The 13707-nt window shown below is 43.9% G+C and overlaps 1 protein-coding gene across 4 annotated transcripts in view; it reads right to left on the bottom strand.

Moving 5' to 3' along the window:
• The window catches only part of LOC144249671 (nephrocystin-1-like), a 38977-nt gene that overhangs the window by 11363 nt on the left and 13907 nt on the right, over positions 1 to 13707 (bottom strand). For 2 of the 4 annotated variants that reach the window (XR_013342261.1, XM_077791807.1), the window contains exon 5: positions 7033 to 7161. Coding sequence is in view for 2 of the 4 variants with exons in the window: in XM_077791807.1 (XP_077647933.1) it covers positions 7033 to 7161 (129 nt within the window). In the remaining 2 variants the exon portion in view is untranslated. Of the gene's footprint in view, positions 1 to 1547; positions 1623 to 7032; positions 7162 to 8926; positions 9022 to 10965; positions 11050 to 13707 lie in introns of those variants that run through there. The other 2 variants (XR_013342264.1, XM_077791806.1) reach the window with 2 other exon arrangements.

The raw sequence follows: 13707 nt of genomic DNA, 5'->3' as shown, positions 1-13707 counted from the left end.
TTAACAGCAGATGGACTGACCCATCCACACCACGGACTTGGTGAACACACTCAGCTCCCTTGTTGAGGGAAACACCTTTCTCTTCACTTACTTTTCTCCGAGCAGGGCTAACATACAACCTCTGTGGCAAACCACCCGGAGGTGCTCGAGGCCCACTTGGCATATGTTATAAGGTTTTTACGCCAATCGCTGTTCATTTTAAACAGAATTGAGTGGCTGGGCACACATGTCTGCTGGGCTTTCCTGATGCCTGCCTGGAACAGGCCCCCTCCCCTTGGGCTACTCCCACCCCTCTCCCTACACAGCACATCCTCCCTTTCTTGCCTATAAAACCCTACCCGGTCTTTGAGGTCTAGTTTTCTTTTACAAAACCTCCTGAGGCTCAAGGGCTAGAATTAACTTCCCCCTCCTCTGTGTTTCCCAAAGCGCTTGGAGACCCATATCCTCACAGCCTGCCTGATCGGAGTAATCCATAACGCACCCCCCCCCCCCAAAAGGGCGACTCTAAGGATTGAATACAGCAGGGACCCAAGGGCCTGTGCGTGGCTAGAGCATCCTAAGTAGAGAGCATTCTTATTATTTGCAGCTGTGTTTCTTCCCCACTGACATACAAGTAAACCCTCATGCACCTAGGAAGAATGTGGGCATGTAAAGGATACCTCAGTTCATTCAGGAAGGTGACAAGCACTTAGTTATTCCTCCCAAAGCTCACCTTTATATCCTGAGAAAGCATGACACACAGCTGTGCGTCACAGAACTGTGAAATGACAGACCCAAAAATATGTGGTGTGTCTCCCTGGAGGCAGCGAGGTCAGGAGGCCACGCTCACTTTCAGGCATTGTGCTGTAGTCAAGCAAGGATGCCTGCAGCACTCAGCGAGCTGCGGGCCTCACTCACAGCCAGTGCCCTCTCCATGAACCCCCATTTGTGTTAAGATCTTTATTAGGAGAAGGGTAATTAGGGTGCAGTAACAAAGGGAGTTAGTTGAGGGAGGGAAGTAAACACTCAAGTAATGAAACCTGGGGGTGGAAGTAGGTGAACCACAGACAATTCGTATTATAAAAAGAACAGAGAGACACCTTGGATTCACCAGCATCCATCCCTGCGAGCCTGACTCAGTGGTATAAACCTTAACCTCCTCCCAGTTCTGACAGTCCGGAGTGGACTGGTTCCCTAGGCGTCACCTTTCATTTCATCAGAGGAAAACACAACTGTCATTAGTGCAGTTGTAAGACTCCATTTCTGAAAAACACCTCACTTCCTAAATTTTATCTTCTTGTCTGCATTTTTCATCAAATGGGCATTTCCTAAAATTGAAATCCAATGAATAGGATGATTCATTGGAATTGTAACCTTGGTGAGTCAGAAACACAAATAATTTTAATCAAAGTCCTCCTGGAACAGTAAAGAATCTAAGGGTTCACATGTGGCTCCATGTGTTCTGTGCTAAATGTGACGCTTCCACAGCCTCGTCTTAGGTCTTAACTGCTGATCGCCTAGGAGGAAAGCAGGGTGTTTCCTGTTCTGCTACTCAGCAGATTTCTTACCTGGGGAGAAAAGGCCCAGGTTTTGGGCTTTTGGGGTTGCCACGTGGCCCTCACAGTGTGAATGTTGCTCAGGACCTGAAAGATGTTCCGATTTCAGATCAGGCTGTAGGAAGTTCTTTGAAACATCACCCTTTTGAGTCCCAGATAATTACCAGTGGCTATACTGGTCAGGGCAGAGGGAGAGGAGGGGCTTCCATTTTTTATTTCATGCAGTTCTGTAAGATCTGGGTTTCTTTCTACATCCAATATAGTATGCATCTAACTTTTCAAACAGTGAAAACAATGGTCCCAATACTTATTAATAAAACAATGAAGGAGCTGATAAAACAGATTCAGATTTGTGCCCTTGTGACAGTAATAAACCACATCAAGTGAATACTCAATATCTGAGATATGCTTACTAGAAGAGGAAGTGACACTTCAGGTAGAAACCTCAGAAGCCTATAGGATTAAAACAGAAGATCTAACACTTGTGTCATCAGAGTCCCAGAGGAGAGGAGTTTCAAAGGTACTGTAGGAAATAATGCCTGAAAAATTCCCAATTTCAGCCAAAGTCAGAAACCTACAGATTTAAGAAGCTGAGCAAATTCCAAACAGGGGAGATCCAAAAGGGTTTGTGCCAGGTACAACACACTTCTAAAGTAAACAGGAAAAAAAATACACCGAAGGTAGCAAGAGAGAAAAACAGCCAAGTTAAGCCAGGGGAATGACTCAGATGGCAGTGGGTGTCTCGGCAGAAACCAGAGGCCAGGAAGAGGTGGCACCACGTTGTTTAAGTGGTAGACGAAAAGAACTGTCAATCCAGAGTCCGACATCTAATGGAAAGGTCCTTTAGGAAGGAAGGGAGACAGATACTCAGATAAAGCTAGTTTAAGAGAATCTGTCACCCTGAAAGGATGGTTAAAGGACACTCTCTGTACAGAAAGGACAAGCTAAAGAAGGAATCTTGGAACATCAGGAAGGAGATCAATGAGAACAGTAAAGATCTGACTAAATACTACTAATTTTCTCAGTTGATGGTTGAAGCAAAAACTGTAAGACTGGGTGATGTGGTTTCAGTGTATGTAGAGGAAATGAGCAAGCCAGTTGTGAGTGAATGAGGACAAAGAGAATTAGAGAGAGGGGCAGTCTCTGCCTCTCCCTCCAACCAGAACGCTGCCTGTGGTCACTGTGATTAGCTGGGTGTCTAAAATGACACCTACAGCAAGCACCCAGGAAGCCACCCAGAGAGACCACTCAACACCAAGGATAATTCAGAATGGAGTTCTAAGAAACGTCTAAGCCACACGCAAGAAGGAGGAAAGAGAACAGAGGACAACAAGGAGAGAGAACAAAGCCGGGCTCCCTCCGAGCCCTAGAAAATAAAACAAAAAAGAAAAGCAGGCAGCAGACCCAGAGGCTTGAGGCTCCCCCCGACGCTGCAGGTGTGGGTGCACCTGCCCTGCAAGGACGGTGGGTGCTGGGAGGGCGTCCTGGCTTGGCGCTGCCCAGGCTCCACAACAGCGCTTTCCATTTGTAATAGGCTAGATTTGTTAAAGAAGCCTTCAAAAAGCAAATAATGCATTTTTCTAACTATTAAATGTGATGTAAAACTTCTCGATTTCGAACTCTGATAAAAATTAATTTCATAAATGAACTTCTAGGATCTGGATAAAAAATGAATCCCATATTTTCTGTTATTAAAGTGAAATTCTAGTTTTTGTTTTCGGTTCTCATGTGAGAACAGGAGAGTAAGCAGGTCCTCTCTTCTTGGTCACTGCTGACACCTCCTGGCGCGTTTGCGGTGGTGCTTTTGTGCACAGTAGCCCTGTGATCACCCTTACTCCAAGTTCAGGTGGAAGAAAACCACCAGGGCACCTCCACACCCAGTCCTCCCTCAGGCCTCCCTACCTGTGTGCGTGTGACCATGGTCTATCCAGGGGTGGATGTCTGAGACCTACTGCCCGCTCCACACCTGCTCTCCCTCCACCCTCCACACTCAGCCCACCACTAATCCCGTTGATTCCCGCCACCTGCATCTCCCCCCACCTCATCTCCACCCAAGCTGTAATCCTCATCACTCTTTTGGTTGCACTTATTATGCTCCATGTGTTGTTCTCCGGGCTTTACTTATATTAACCCAGTTTGCTCACATTGATCCCAGGAGGTACAAGAGGAGGAGCCTGAGAGCAAGGTCAAGGTCCCATGTTGTGCAAATGCCAGCGCCAGGGGCAATCCTAAGCAAGCTGGATCCAGATTTTGCTTCTTCAAGATGATGCCTATTGGGGCTGGAGATGTGGCTCAGTGGTAGTGCGCTCGCCTGGCATGCGTGCGGCCCGGGTTCGATCCTCAGCACCACATACCAACAAAGATGTTGTGTCCGCCGAGAACTAAAAAATAAATATTAAAAATTCTCTCTCTCTCTCTCTCTCTCCTCTCTCACTCTCTCTTTAAAAAAAAAAAAAAAAAAAAAAAGATGATGCCTATTGTCCTCTGCCTGCCATGCTGTGCCACAGCCCTGCCCCCAGTGGTCCACTTGAGTCCCCTCAGGCTGCCCTCTCCTCCCTTTAACTTACCTTTTCTATTTATTCTTCAGAGAGGAGCCAGAGATCTTTCCAGAACATGAATCTCATCATGTCACCTCCTTCAGTGCCCTCTGCTGTTTTTAGGACAGATGCGCACTGCTTCTCACACTGCCTGCCTTCCAGACACTCCCTGTCAGGATTCCACACTGGCGGCCACCCTGCTCCCCCTGGAGTCCCCTCCCCAGAGGGCCTCTGCCCGCAAGTCCCATGGAGGCCTGGGGCTCCTCAGCTCAGGGGGTGAGGCTGTGAGGAGCTCTTCTGCGGCTCCCACCCACTCTGGGAACCCCTCTAACTAGGCTTTAGCTGACATCTACCAGACTGTCTGTTTCACTTCCACTTTGTGATTAGTACAAAATATTTTCTAATTTCCCTTTGACTCATTGATTATTTAGAAATCTGTTAATTTCCAACCATTTGAAGACTTTGCCCATGGATCTTTCTGTTACTGATATCTAGCTTAATCTCATGTGCTCAAAGGCCATACGGTACATGGCTCTCAACTCTTTTAGACTTGTTGGGGTTTATTTTCTGACCCAGGTCCACCTGTGTAGACTGGTGGATATTCCACATGCACTTACAACATGCTTCTTACTGTTTAGAGGTGAAGTGCTGCTCAATACTGATTCTACCTAGTTTGTCAATAGGTTAATCAATTCCAAATATCCTTTCTCATCTTCTGTCTGCTTGTTCTATATTCCTGAGAGAACAGTAGTGAAGGTTCCAATTATAATGGTGGCTTTTCCCATTTCTTTTTTCAGTTCCATCAAGTTTTAGATCATGTGTTTTGAAGCTCTAACATGGGGTGACTGGGTATGTATCTACTTTGTTTGACATTTTTTCTTTTTAATGCACTGGGGTTTGAACCCAGGGCCTTGCAGATGCCAGGCAAGCGCTCAGCAACAGACCCACTTTCCCAGCCTGACATTAATATCTTGAATAGTGAACCCTCCTCCCTTTAACTTACCTTTTCTATTTAAGGTGGGCTTCTTGTATGGAGCTAAGTGGGTCTCTCACTGTAAACTCTTACATTCCCCTAATAATGTATTACATGTTAGGTATATTTTTATATGCCTATTGGTTTCTCATATTTTCTTTTTTGAAGGGCCTGTTCAAGTTTTTGCTCATTTAAAAAACTGAGTTATCTTTTTATTTCTTAGCATCCTTGACTTGTTCTTAATCTTAGACTAAAAAAAAAAAAAAATCTACATTTCACTGTCAATGATAGAAATTTAGGTTTTTCTTGTTCTTTATAAATTTGAGGAAGTTCCCACCTGTTCCTAGTTTTTAGGGAATTTCTTAAAACTCGTGAATGGGCACTGGAATTTGTCAATGTTTTTTCTTTGATTATTGAGATGTTCACATGATTTTTTCTTGTCTACTAATATGATGAAATAACATTACAATTTCGCATATCCAATGCTGGATGCACAGGTGTGTACATCTGAATATGGGGAGAAATTCCAGCTGGTCGTGACCTACTGTCCTTTCTATAAATTGCTAGATCCAACTTGAGAATGTTGTTTAGGATTTTAGTTTCTATATTCATGAAGGATACTGGTCTTGTAATGTCATCGTTTGGTGTCATGTTTTTCCTAGATTTAGGAAATACGTTAGGGAATGTTTTCTCCTTTTCTATTCTTTGGAAGAGTTTGCATAAGATGGGTATTATTTCTTCCTTAAATGTTTGTGGGAAGTCACTAGAGTGAAGCCATAAGGACTTGGAGTTTTCATTGTAGGAAGTTTTTTAATTGAAGTTGTAATTTCGTTAAAAGAGAAATTCAAATTTTCTATTTCTTCTTATGTCAGTTTCAGTAAATTATGGTTTTTTATAAAATTATCTATTTCATCAATGTTGTCAGATTTACTGGCATACAATTCCTTATAATATCCCTTATTGTCCTCAGTGTCTGCAGGATAGTAATGATGTTTCTATTTCAATAGGAGATATCAATAATTTGTTTTGTTTTGTTTTGTTTTTTTTTTGTACCATGGATTGAACTCAACCACTGAGCTACATCCCCAGCCCTATTTTTTTTTTTTTTTTTTTTTTTTTTTTTTTTTATAGACAGGATCTCACTGTGTTGTTTAGCACCTCACTGTTGCTGAGGCTGGCTTTGAACTTCCGATTCTCCTATCTCAGCCTCCAGAACTGCTGGGATTACAGGTGTGCATGTGCCACCTCGCCCAGCTTTCTTTCACTCTTTTTAAAGTATCTTGGTCAGTCTTTCTGGGCATCTTTTAATTTTATTAATCTCTTCAAAGAACCAACCTTCATCTCCATTGATTTTCTCTTCTGTCCATCTGTTTTCTATTTCATTAATTTCTACTCTTTGTTATTTCCTCTTTTCTACATTCTTAGGTTTAACTCACTCTTCAATTTCTAGTCTCTTAAGTTCCCAGCTTAGATCACTGATTTTAAACCTTCCCTCTTTCTAGTATATGCAATTAAAGCTACGAATTTCTACCTAAGCACCACTTAAGCTACATCTCATGAAAGATACATTATTTTTTTAGAAGTCATTCAGATTATCATTTGGTATTAGGTAAAAAGTGGTCTTTTAGGAATCAGGGAAGAGCTGAGCAGAAAAGGATTCCAGGAGACCTCCTGGGAGATGGCGATGCTCCATATCTTGCCTGGGGAGCTGGATATTTATTGCATTTTCAAAAATGCAATGCTCTATACTTAGACCTGAACTGTACACAACACTAGAAGACAGGTACCAGTCCCTCTCATAAGTGAAGAAACCTAAGGCCCAGATGGGTTAACTGTGTGTGTACCAACATCACACACTGAAGAGCCAGGGTTAACCCACTGCGGTACCACACACTCACACACACAGTGCACTCCACCTTTAATGTGTGGTACCACACAAGGGCTTCTCCATCATCCTGCGTGAGATGGTTCAACTCAGTGAGCTTACCTTACTGCCATCAAACAGACAGAGGCGAACATGTCTGCTGAGCACCTGGATGCTCGTTCCTGGGAGAGGAATCATCTTACAGCTCCACAGGGTGAGGATCAAGGAAACATGACTTGGCCTTGACTTAATCTGAAAGAAAAACACAAAAACCTATTAATAGGAGTACAAATCCATTTCCAAAGCATCATTTGTAAAATACAGCTTAAGAAGATATATATAGAATACAAAAAGGAAAACTTTTCCATGGATATACATACACAGAGTTTCAATAGTCTGTTCAAAATCAAACCCAGTTATTTCAGGTAAATTTTGCATAAAGTTATATTTGAAATATTTGCATTTTTTTCTTAACTACTTAAAAACTTCAATGAAAGACTACTAGTACTAGCAGGTAAAATATATGACCTGACCCTCGAATCACTATATTCTAGTCTCCAGGCCCATTCCCATACGACGTGTGGAATTGTAGACAGTTACCCTAGCATGACAACCAAGATACCTGGCATTAATGTCACCCAGCTACCTCCTCTTTGGCTCTTAGATGCTTTGACATAGAATGTAATGTTTGGTCTGACTGTTCAAATCTATTTCACAGATAAAAGTCAGATTGTGAATAAATAAACTGGCATTCTGTATTTTTATTTTTAAAGAACAGCTTCAATTAGCTAAACTTTACATTCTGCTTTATGATCACAAGCCTTTTCATTTAAATAATTTATATTGTTGCAAAAGATAAGATAATATCAATAATCCGTCACCTTTTTATTTAAGTAATGAGAGTTGGGTTTTTAGTTCCCAGGCACAAGTTCACGGCATTAACTGTGATCTGCTCAAGCACTGGTGCACCAAGCAGCCCCTCTGCCCACTTGCAATACAGCACCTCCTACTAAGGCGCCAGTTGATGCTCAGGGTGAGAGGATTAGGGGCACCAAGTTCTGCCCCCCTTTCCTACTACCCTGGCCACCACTGAGGGGTAAAGTCAAGGTAAATGGGAAGGGAGTGACATGCTCTAATGCAGTTTATATCTGTTACAGGCAGATATAAAGTAGAATTAAAGATCAAGAGCATATTCTACTTCAAATACTGGGATAGCAAAAATCTTTTTTTCTTGGTGGTACCCAAAAAATGTGATCATGAAGTTCTGCCGACTTTTTCATTCCCACTCAACTAAGATCATGTCACTTCTACTCTTCCTGACGGAGCTGGCAGCTTCCCACTGCAAGAGATCTGATGAGCAGCTTGCAGAGAGCAAAGTCTGCTTAGCTCTTGGTCTCAGAGGTCTCAGTCCATGGTCGCTTGGCTCCACTGTTTTGGGGCCAGTGGCAAGGCAGGGAATCAGAGCGGGGAGCACATGGTGGAGTGATGTGTCACCTCGCAGCAGACAGGAAGCAGAAGGGAGAGAGGCAGGGGTTGGGGTCCCACAATCCCTACATGGGTGTGGCTCAGCCATGTTAACTTCCCGTCATTAGGCCCCAGCTCCAGGTCCTACCGCGTCCCAATAGCCCCCAGGCTGGCAGCAAGCCTTGACCCATGGGCTGTGGGGCATCTATCCAAAGCACAGTGCTGGCCAACACTGACTGCATTCTCATACTCTGCCAGGCACTGCCAAAGCCTTCATAAATTCTCACAACCGCTTGATGTTAGAAGGACTGTCATCCCTCTTCCCAGATGAAGACACTGAGGTAAAGCATGATGAACAGGGAGACTCAGTATTACACCCTTTGTGGCGATGGGAGGAGGGCACAACCGCTAAGAGAAACCAGAGTCAGGGGACCAAGTCTAGGTGGTGCCTTGGCTATGTGAACACCACTGCTTTAAAGCCACATGTCACTCATGTGCTGGCCCCAGGACAACGGCAGCCAGGCTGCAGCTTCTCTGCTGTTGCTGTACTCACAGTGCCTGTCTTCGCGTCCCACATCAGATCTCTGAAGGCCAGCTGTGACGCCGTGAGCTCAGATTGCAGAAAGTAACTTGCTTGAAACTGATTCCCTGAAAAAACAGCTTTCCTTTATTTTCTTATGAAAAGAAGAATGAAATTCAAAACCAAAAGTCTAAGACATTATGCTACAAATTTAGGAAATAGATATTTCCAAAATGCTAAGGGGCTTACTAGCAACTTGCTTTCCAAGACAGATGAACCAAGATAGAATCATGCTCAAAATTTTAAGGTAAAAACTGATAAAAGACTACTTTAAGATAGTTTTAAGGAAGATCTTAAATTAGACCAACAACATGCTTCACAGTGAAGATGATTTATTCAAATATTTCTATAAAATGCAGAAATCTGTAACATTTTTTATATATTTTAGAAAAAATACATAACCATTAGTTTTGCTTCTTTTTAAAATTTTTTTTTGGTTGTTGATGTAACTTTATTTTTACTTATTTATATGTGGGGCTGAGGATCGAACTTGGTACCTCACACATGCTAGGCAAGTGCTCTGCCATTGAGCCCCAGCCCCAGTCCCAGCCCTGCTTCTTTCTTCACATATGTTTTTAGTTGTAGAGGCACAAAATACCTTTATTTTATTTATTTACTCTTCCGTGGTGCTGAGGATGGACCCAGTGCCTCACATGTGCTAGGCAAGCGCTCTACACTGAGCCCGGCCCCAGAACCTAGTGTTACTTCTTAACACAAAAGTGCAGGGATCCATCCACAAAATGCATGAGGACCTTTTCAGCACTGAAGCCAGCGAGGGGGTAGGTCTCGTATTTGGGAACTTATAGTGGCACTTCTGCTATCAAGACAACCCAATGCAAGTGAACTCCCCCTCCACTCTGCCAAAAGGTCCTGCGCAGCACCGGAGATGGGTATGACCTGTCAGGAATGGAGCAGCCTACCTGTCCCCACCTCTACCCTGCTTTGGTGAAGAATTTTCTACCAAAAGTCTTTGATGTGTTCCAATATAAATAAAGCAAGCGCAGGCTCCATTCTTTGTTAGGAGCTAGACCCATCTGGTCAGCTTTGCCCTTTGATGCCCCTGCTCTGAAACTGCTTTCCTGTGTTCTGAGGCCATCTCCTGGTACTTTTTTTAACTATTACTTCCCAGCCAGCACATCCCTCCGGAGGGAAGCCATTCCCTTGCCCACGTAGGATATGGGAGATACATAAGCATTTTTATACTTCCCTTCCATAGTTTATCATGAAGAACATTTATTATAAAATCACTTTTTTGTTTAAGAAATCATTTGAGTCCCTGCCCTGTGCCATGGGCTGTGCTAGGAGCTGGAAATGGAGCCGAGAATCCTTGTTGACCACAGCTGAGTGAGGGAAACAGAGAAGTAGGCACATGAGACTAGTGCGTGTGCTCACAGGGTGGGAGGGAAGCCGCGCTGCCAGAGTGGGCATCGCTGCCAAGGTAGAAGGGACCCTGAGACTACAGGATGGGAAGGGGCAGGAAGAACCTTCCCAGCAAAAGTAACCTTGAAGCAGCCCTTCCACCCACAGTTAATGGCTCAGGCACACAGGAGCCAGCCTGCCCCTCATGACTCCCCTTCAAAATGAGCTTCTAGACAAAAGTTGCCAAGTACCGGGAAATCCAGGGTGAACAGGAATCAGAAATCCCACTGAGGACGCTCTAGGAGAGCCCTTGCTGTGAAGAGAAGAGGAAGAGAGGCTTCCTCGCTGGGACGGGATGGGCTGGTGGCACTGTGGTGCACTGCTCACAGTGGTGGCAGGGGAAGGCAGGACAGGTAGGCTAGAGAGCAGGAAAGGGCTGGCAATTAAAGAGAATAGGGAAGGGCTGGAGCCCACAACACAGGTAAACAGATGGTCCTCTCACAGAACTGGAGTCCTTGCTTATGGTCACAAGAGGGACAAGGAAAGGACGTGCTCCAAAGAGAAGTGAGACTCGGCATCTTCCTCAACTTGTTTTAGCTACCAGAGAAAAATTAGCCTCCAAGCATGGCTGCAGAGGCCGAGCGCCACCGTACCTTCCTCCAGCAGCTAGGAGAGTGTGGAAGGCCTGAAGCCTGCGGGGATAGCCCCATGCTGGTTAACATATCCACGGCGTTCATCTGCAGAGGAGAGGACAAACAAAAGTGGTCTGCTCGCTTCCATCCATGATTCCTCACCTCCCCACTGTGTCCCTTCAGCACCACAGCAAGCCCAACCCAACGGGAAAACACCACGTGCACATGTCGGGAAAGTGCTGCAACGTGACCCAATTCCTGAGAGGACGTGGCCATCACTGGATCTGCACTCTCACAAGGACTTGGGGCCCACATAGTGCTGGGCGCAGAGCTTTGTGTTTCTAGATCACTGCTTCAAGTACATTCTGACAGTAATGCTCCTGCTCCAGCCCCACCCCAACTGCACTGCCATTCAGCAGATGATACCGCTTTTGACGCCCAAGGAGCTGTCAGGTGCTTTGCATAAGTGCACCCCCAACCACCTGCACCCCGAGCATCTCCTTGGGAGTTAGAAGAGCAGTAAAAGGTCAGGAAGATGCTAACTGAACCGTTCATGGTGATTACTCACGGGGTGGAGAATTTTCATTTTGTCGTGTCATTTTTTTTAAATGACAGGATAACAGATAGTGTCTTACCTTTCTGGGGTTTTCAGACTTTTCAAATAATAACTAAAATCTAATGCCAGCCTTTGCCAAAATCATAAATAATCTGGATAGGATCAATGAGAAAGATTCCGAGCTCTGAAATCACACCATGAATGAGATGATCTACTCTTCTTGTACAGAAGCCCTAATGAGAAATGCTGGTTGCAGCTCAGGCTTGCTAAGGCAGAAAGAGAAGCCTTCTGCCCTGCACCTTCCACACCTGAGCCTGGGTAGATCTAGGCAGTCTCAAAGAGTCTCCATCCTGGTTTGAATCTGAACTCAACCAGAACTATAGGTAATAAAACACTTAAGACATCCCAAATGTCTTAATTGCCAAAAATATTATAAGACATCAAATATAAAGTATTATTAATAAGACAGCAGATACCAGCCTCTGAGATAGCTTTTTGAACAGCACTGCGGTGAGTATCAGTTCTGGGGAAATGAAAGAGCAGGTAAGTGCAGGCGCAGCCTCTGCCCCTCACCACACGAATCAGAGAACAAGTACAAACACTCAGTAGATTCTGAAGACCAAACAATCTCTAGGCAAGGCCAAGCTAGAACTAAATGCACTAAAAATAATTGCAAAACTAAAGTAGCCATGACCTTTAGGTCAACAATAATATGAAAAGCTCTCCAGGTATAAGCTGACTCCATTTCAAGAAAATCTTGCATTATTTTAATAGTAAAAATAAATAAAAAGTCGGCAGAAGCTGTTCGCTCTCCCTCGCTCTGTACCTCTGATTAGCTTCAGATTCACCCTCCGTCCCCCCCGTGTCCTCCTCACTGCCCTCTTCACTTGTCGCCTGCTCCTCTTCTTTAGCACAGGGCTGGAAAAGTGTTGAAACAGGAAGTGCTTTCCAACTAACACAAAAATCACAGGCACAGAGGGGAATTTATATGTGACAGGGAAAAAATTTCAACCCATGACTGATAACTTCACTATGTGAAACAATGACAAAGACTAAAGTAAACAGCAAATTCATCAAAATAAATCCCAGCTAGAATTTATTCAAATGAAAAAAATTAAAAGAATTACCTTTGATAGGAGAAAATAAATGTGGGGTAAAGCCCTTTGCAGTTATGATACCAAAGTTTAAAAAATCATAAATGGAAATACTAGCAGATTTCACTAATAAAAAATGGACGCAGCTGAAGGTCAATAAAGAAACCATTAACACCAAGTTCTAAGGGTTAACTTTATAAAAAGCTCTTATAAATCAAGAAAAAGTTTTTTTAAAAATTCATTTGAAAAATGGTCAAAGAAACTGAACTGGTTATCCACAAAGAAGAAATGGAAATGGTCGTAAATCATATGAAAGGATGCTCAGCCTCATTCGGAGTATCACAAGTACAAATAAAATCTATGAGGCTGTTTTGTTGATCACATTGGCAAAGGCTAAGAAAGACTGGTACTGGCCAGCCTCGGCAGATGCATGGGGAAATAAGCCCTCTTGACATTGGAGGCCATAATTTTGCCAAGACAAAATTGACAAAATAAATCAAGATATAAAGGTGTAAACCCTCTGAAGCACTGACAAGCATGTAGGATTTCACCCAAGAGGAACAACCAAGAGTCTACAAAGAGGTACATGCAGACTGATCCAAACAGGCTGCAGGTGGCCACCCTCCACCTCTTCCTCTCTAGCAGAACCGCTGACTCATTGGGCCTGCTGAGATTCCATCTGGCCAGCCAGCCTCCCTTGCAGCTAGGTTTGGCCTGGGGACTAAATATGCTGGTCGTCAAGACGTGGCTGAAGTTTTCTAACTTCCAGAAAACTTTTTACCTCCTTAGATAGCAGCTCATATTTCTTGATTCTTTCCTCAATTCCCTTTTGCTGCTCAGAATCATTAAAGGATTTGGCCACAGACTTAACTAAAGAGGTAACCCAGGAAGAGCTGCCTTACTTGGAGCTATGGAGTTCCAGGTGGGGCCTGAACCAGCACCAGAAAGCCATCTCCACACTCCTTCCATGCGTGGGAGAAGACGCAGCTACCTCAGGTGAGCTGCTTTGGGGAGATTTTTTGGTAACTCATAGAAGCTAATTTTAGGTTCTTTGTGGCATAATTGATGGTGATTATAGGTTGCAAACACCCTGAATAAATGTCACCACAAGCT

This window comes from Urocitellus parryii, chromosome 12, assembly GCF_045843805.1.
Source record: "Urocitellus parryii isolate mUroPar1 chromosome 12, mUroPar1.hap1, whole genome shotgun sequence".
Classification (NCBI taxonomy): domain Eukaryota; kingdom Metazoa; phylum Chordata; class Mammalia; order Rodentia; family Sciuridae; genus Urocitellus; species Urocitellus parryii.
Note: the sequence above shows the minus strand (reverse complement) of the source record. Positions and strands in the feature narration are given on the sequence as shown.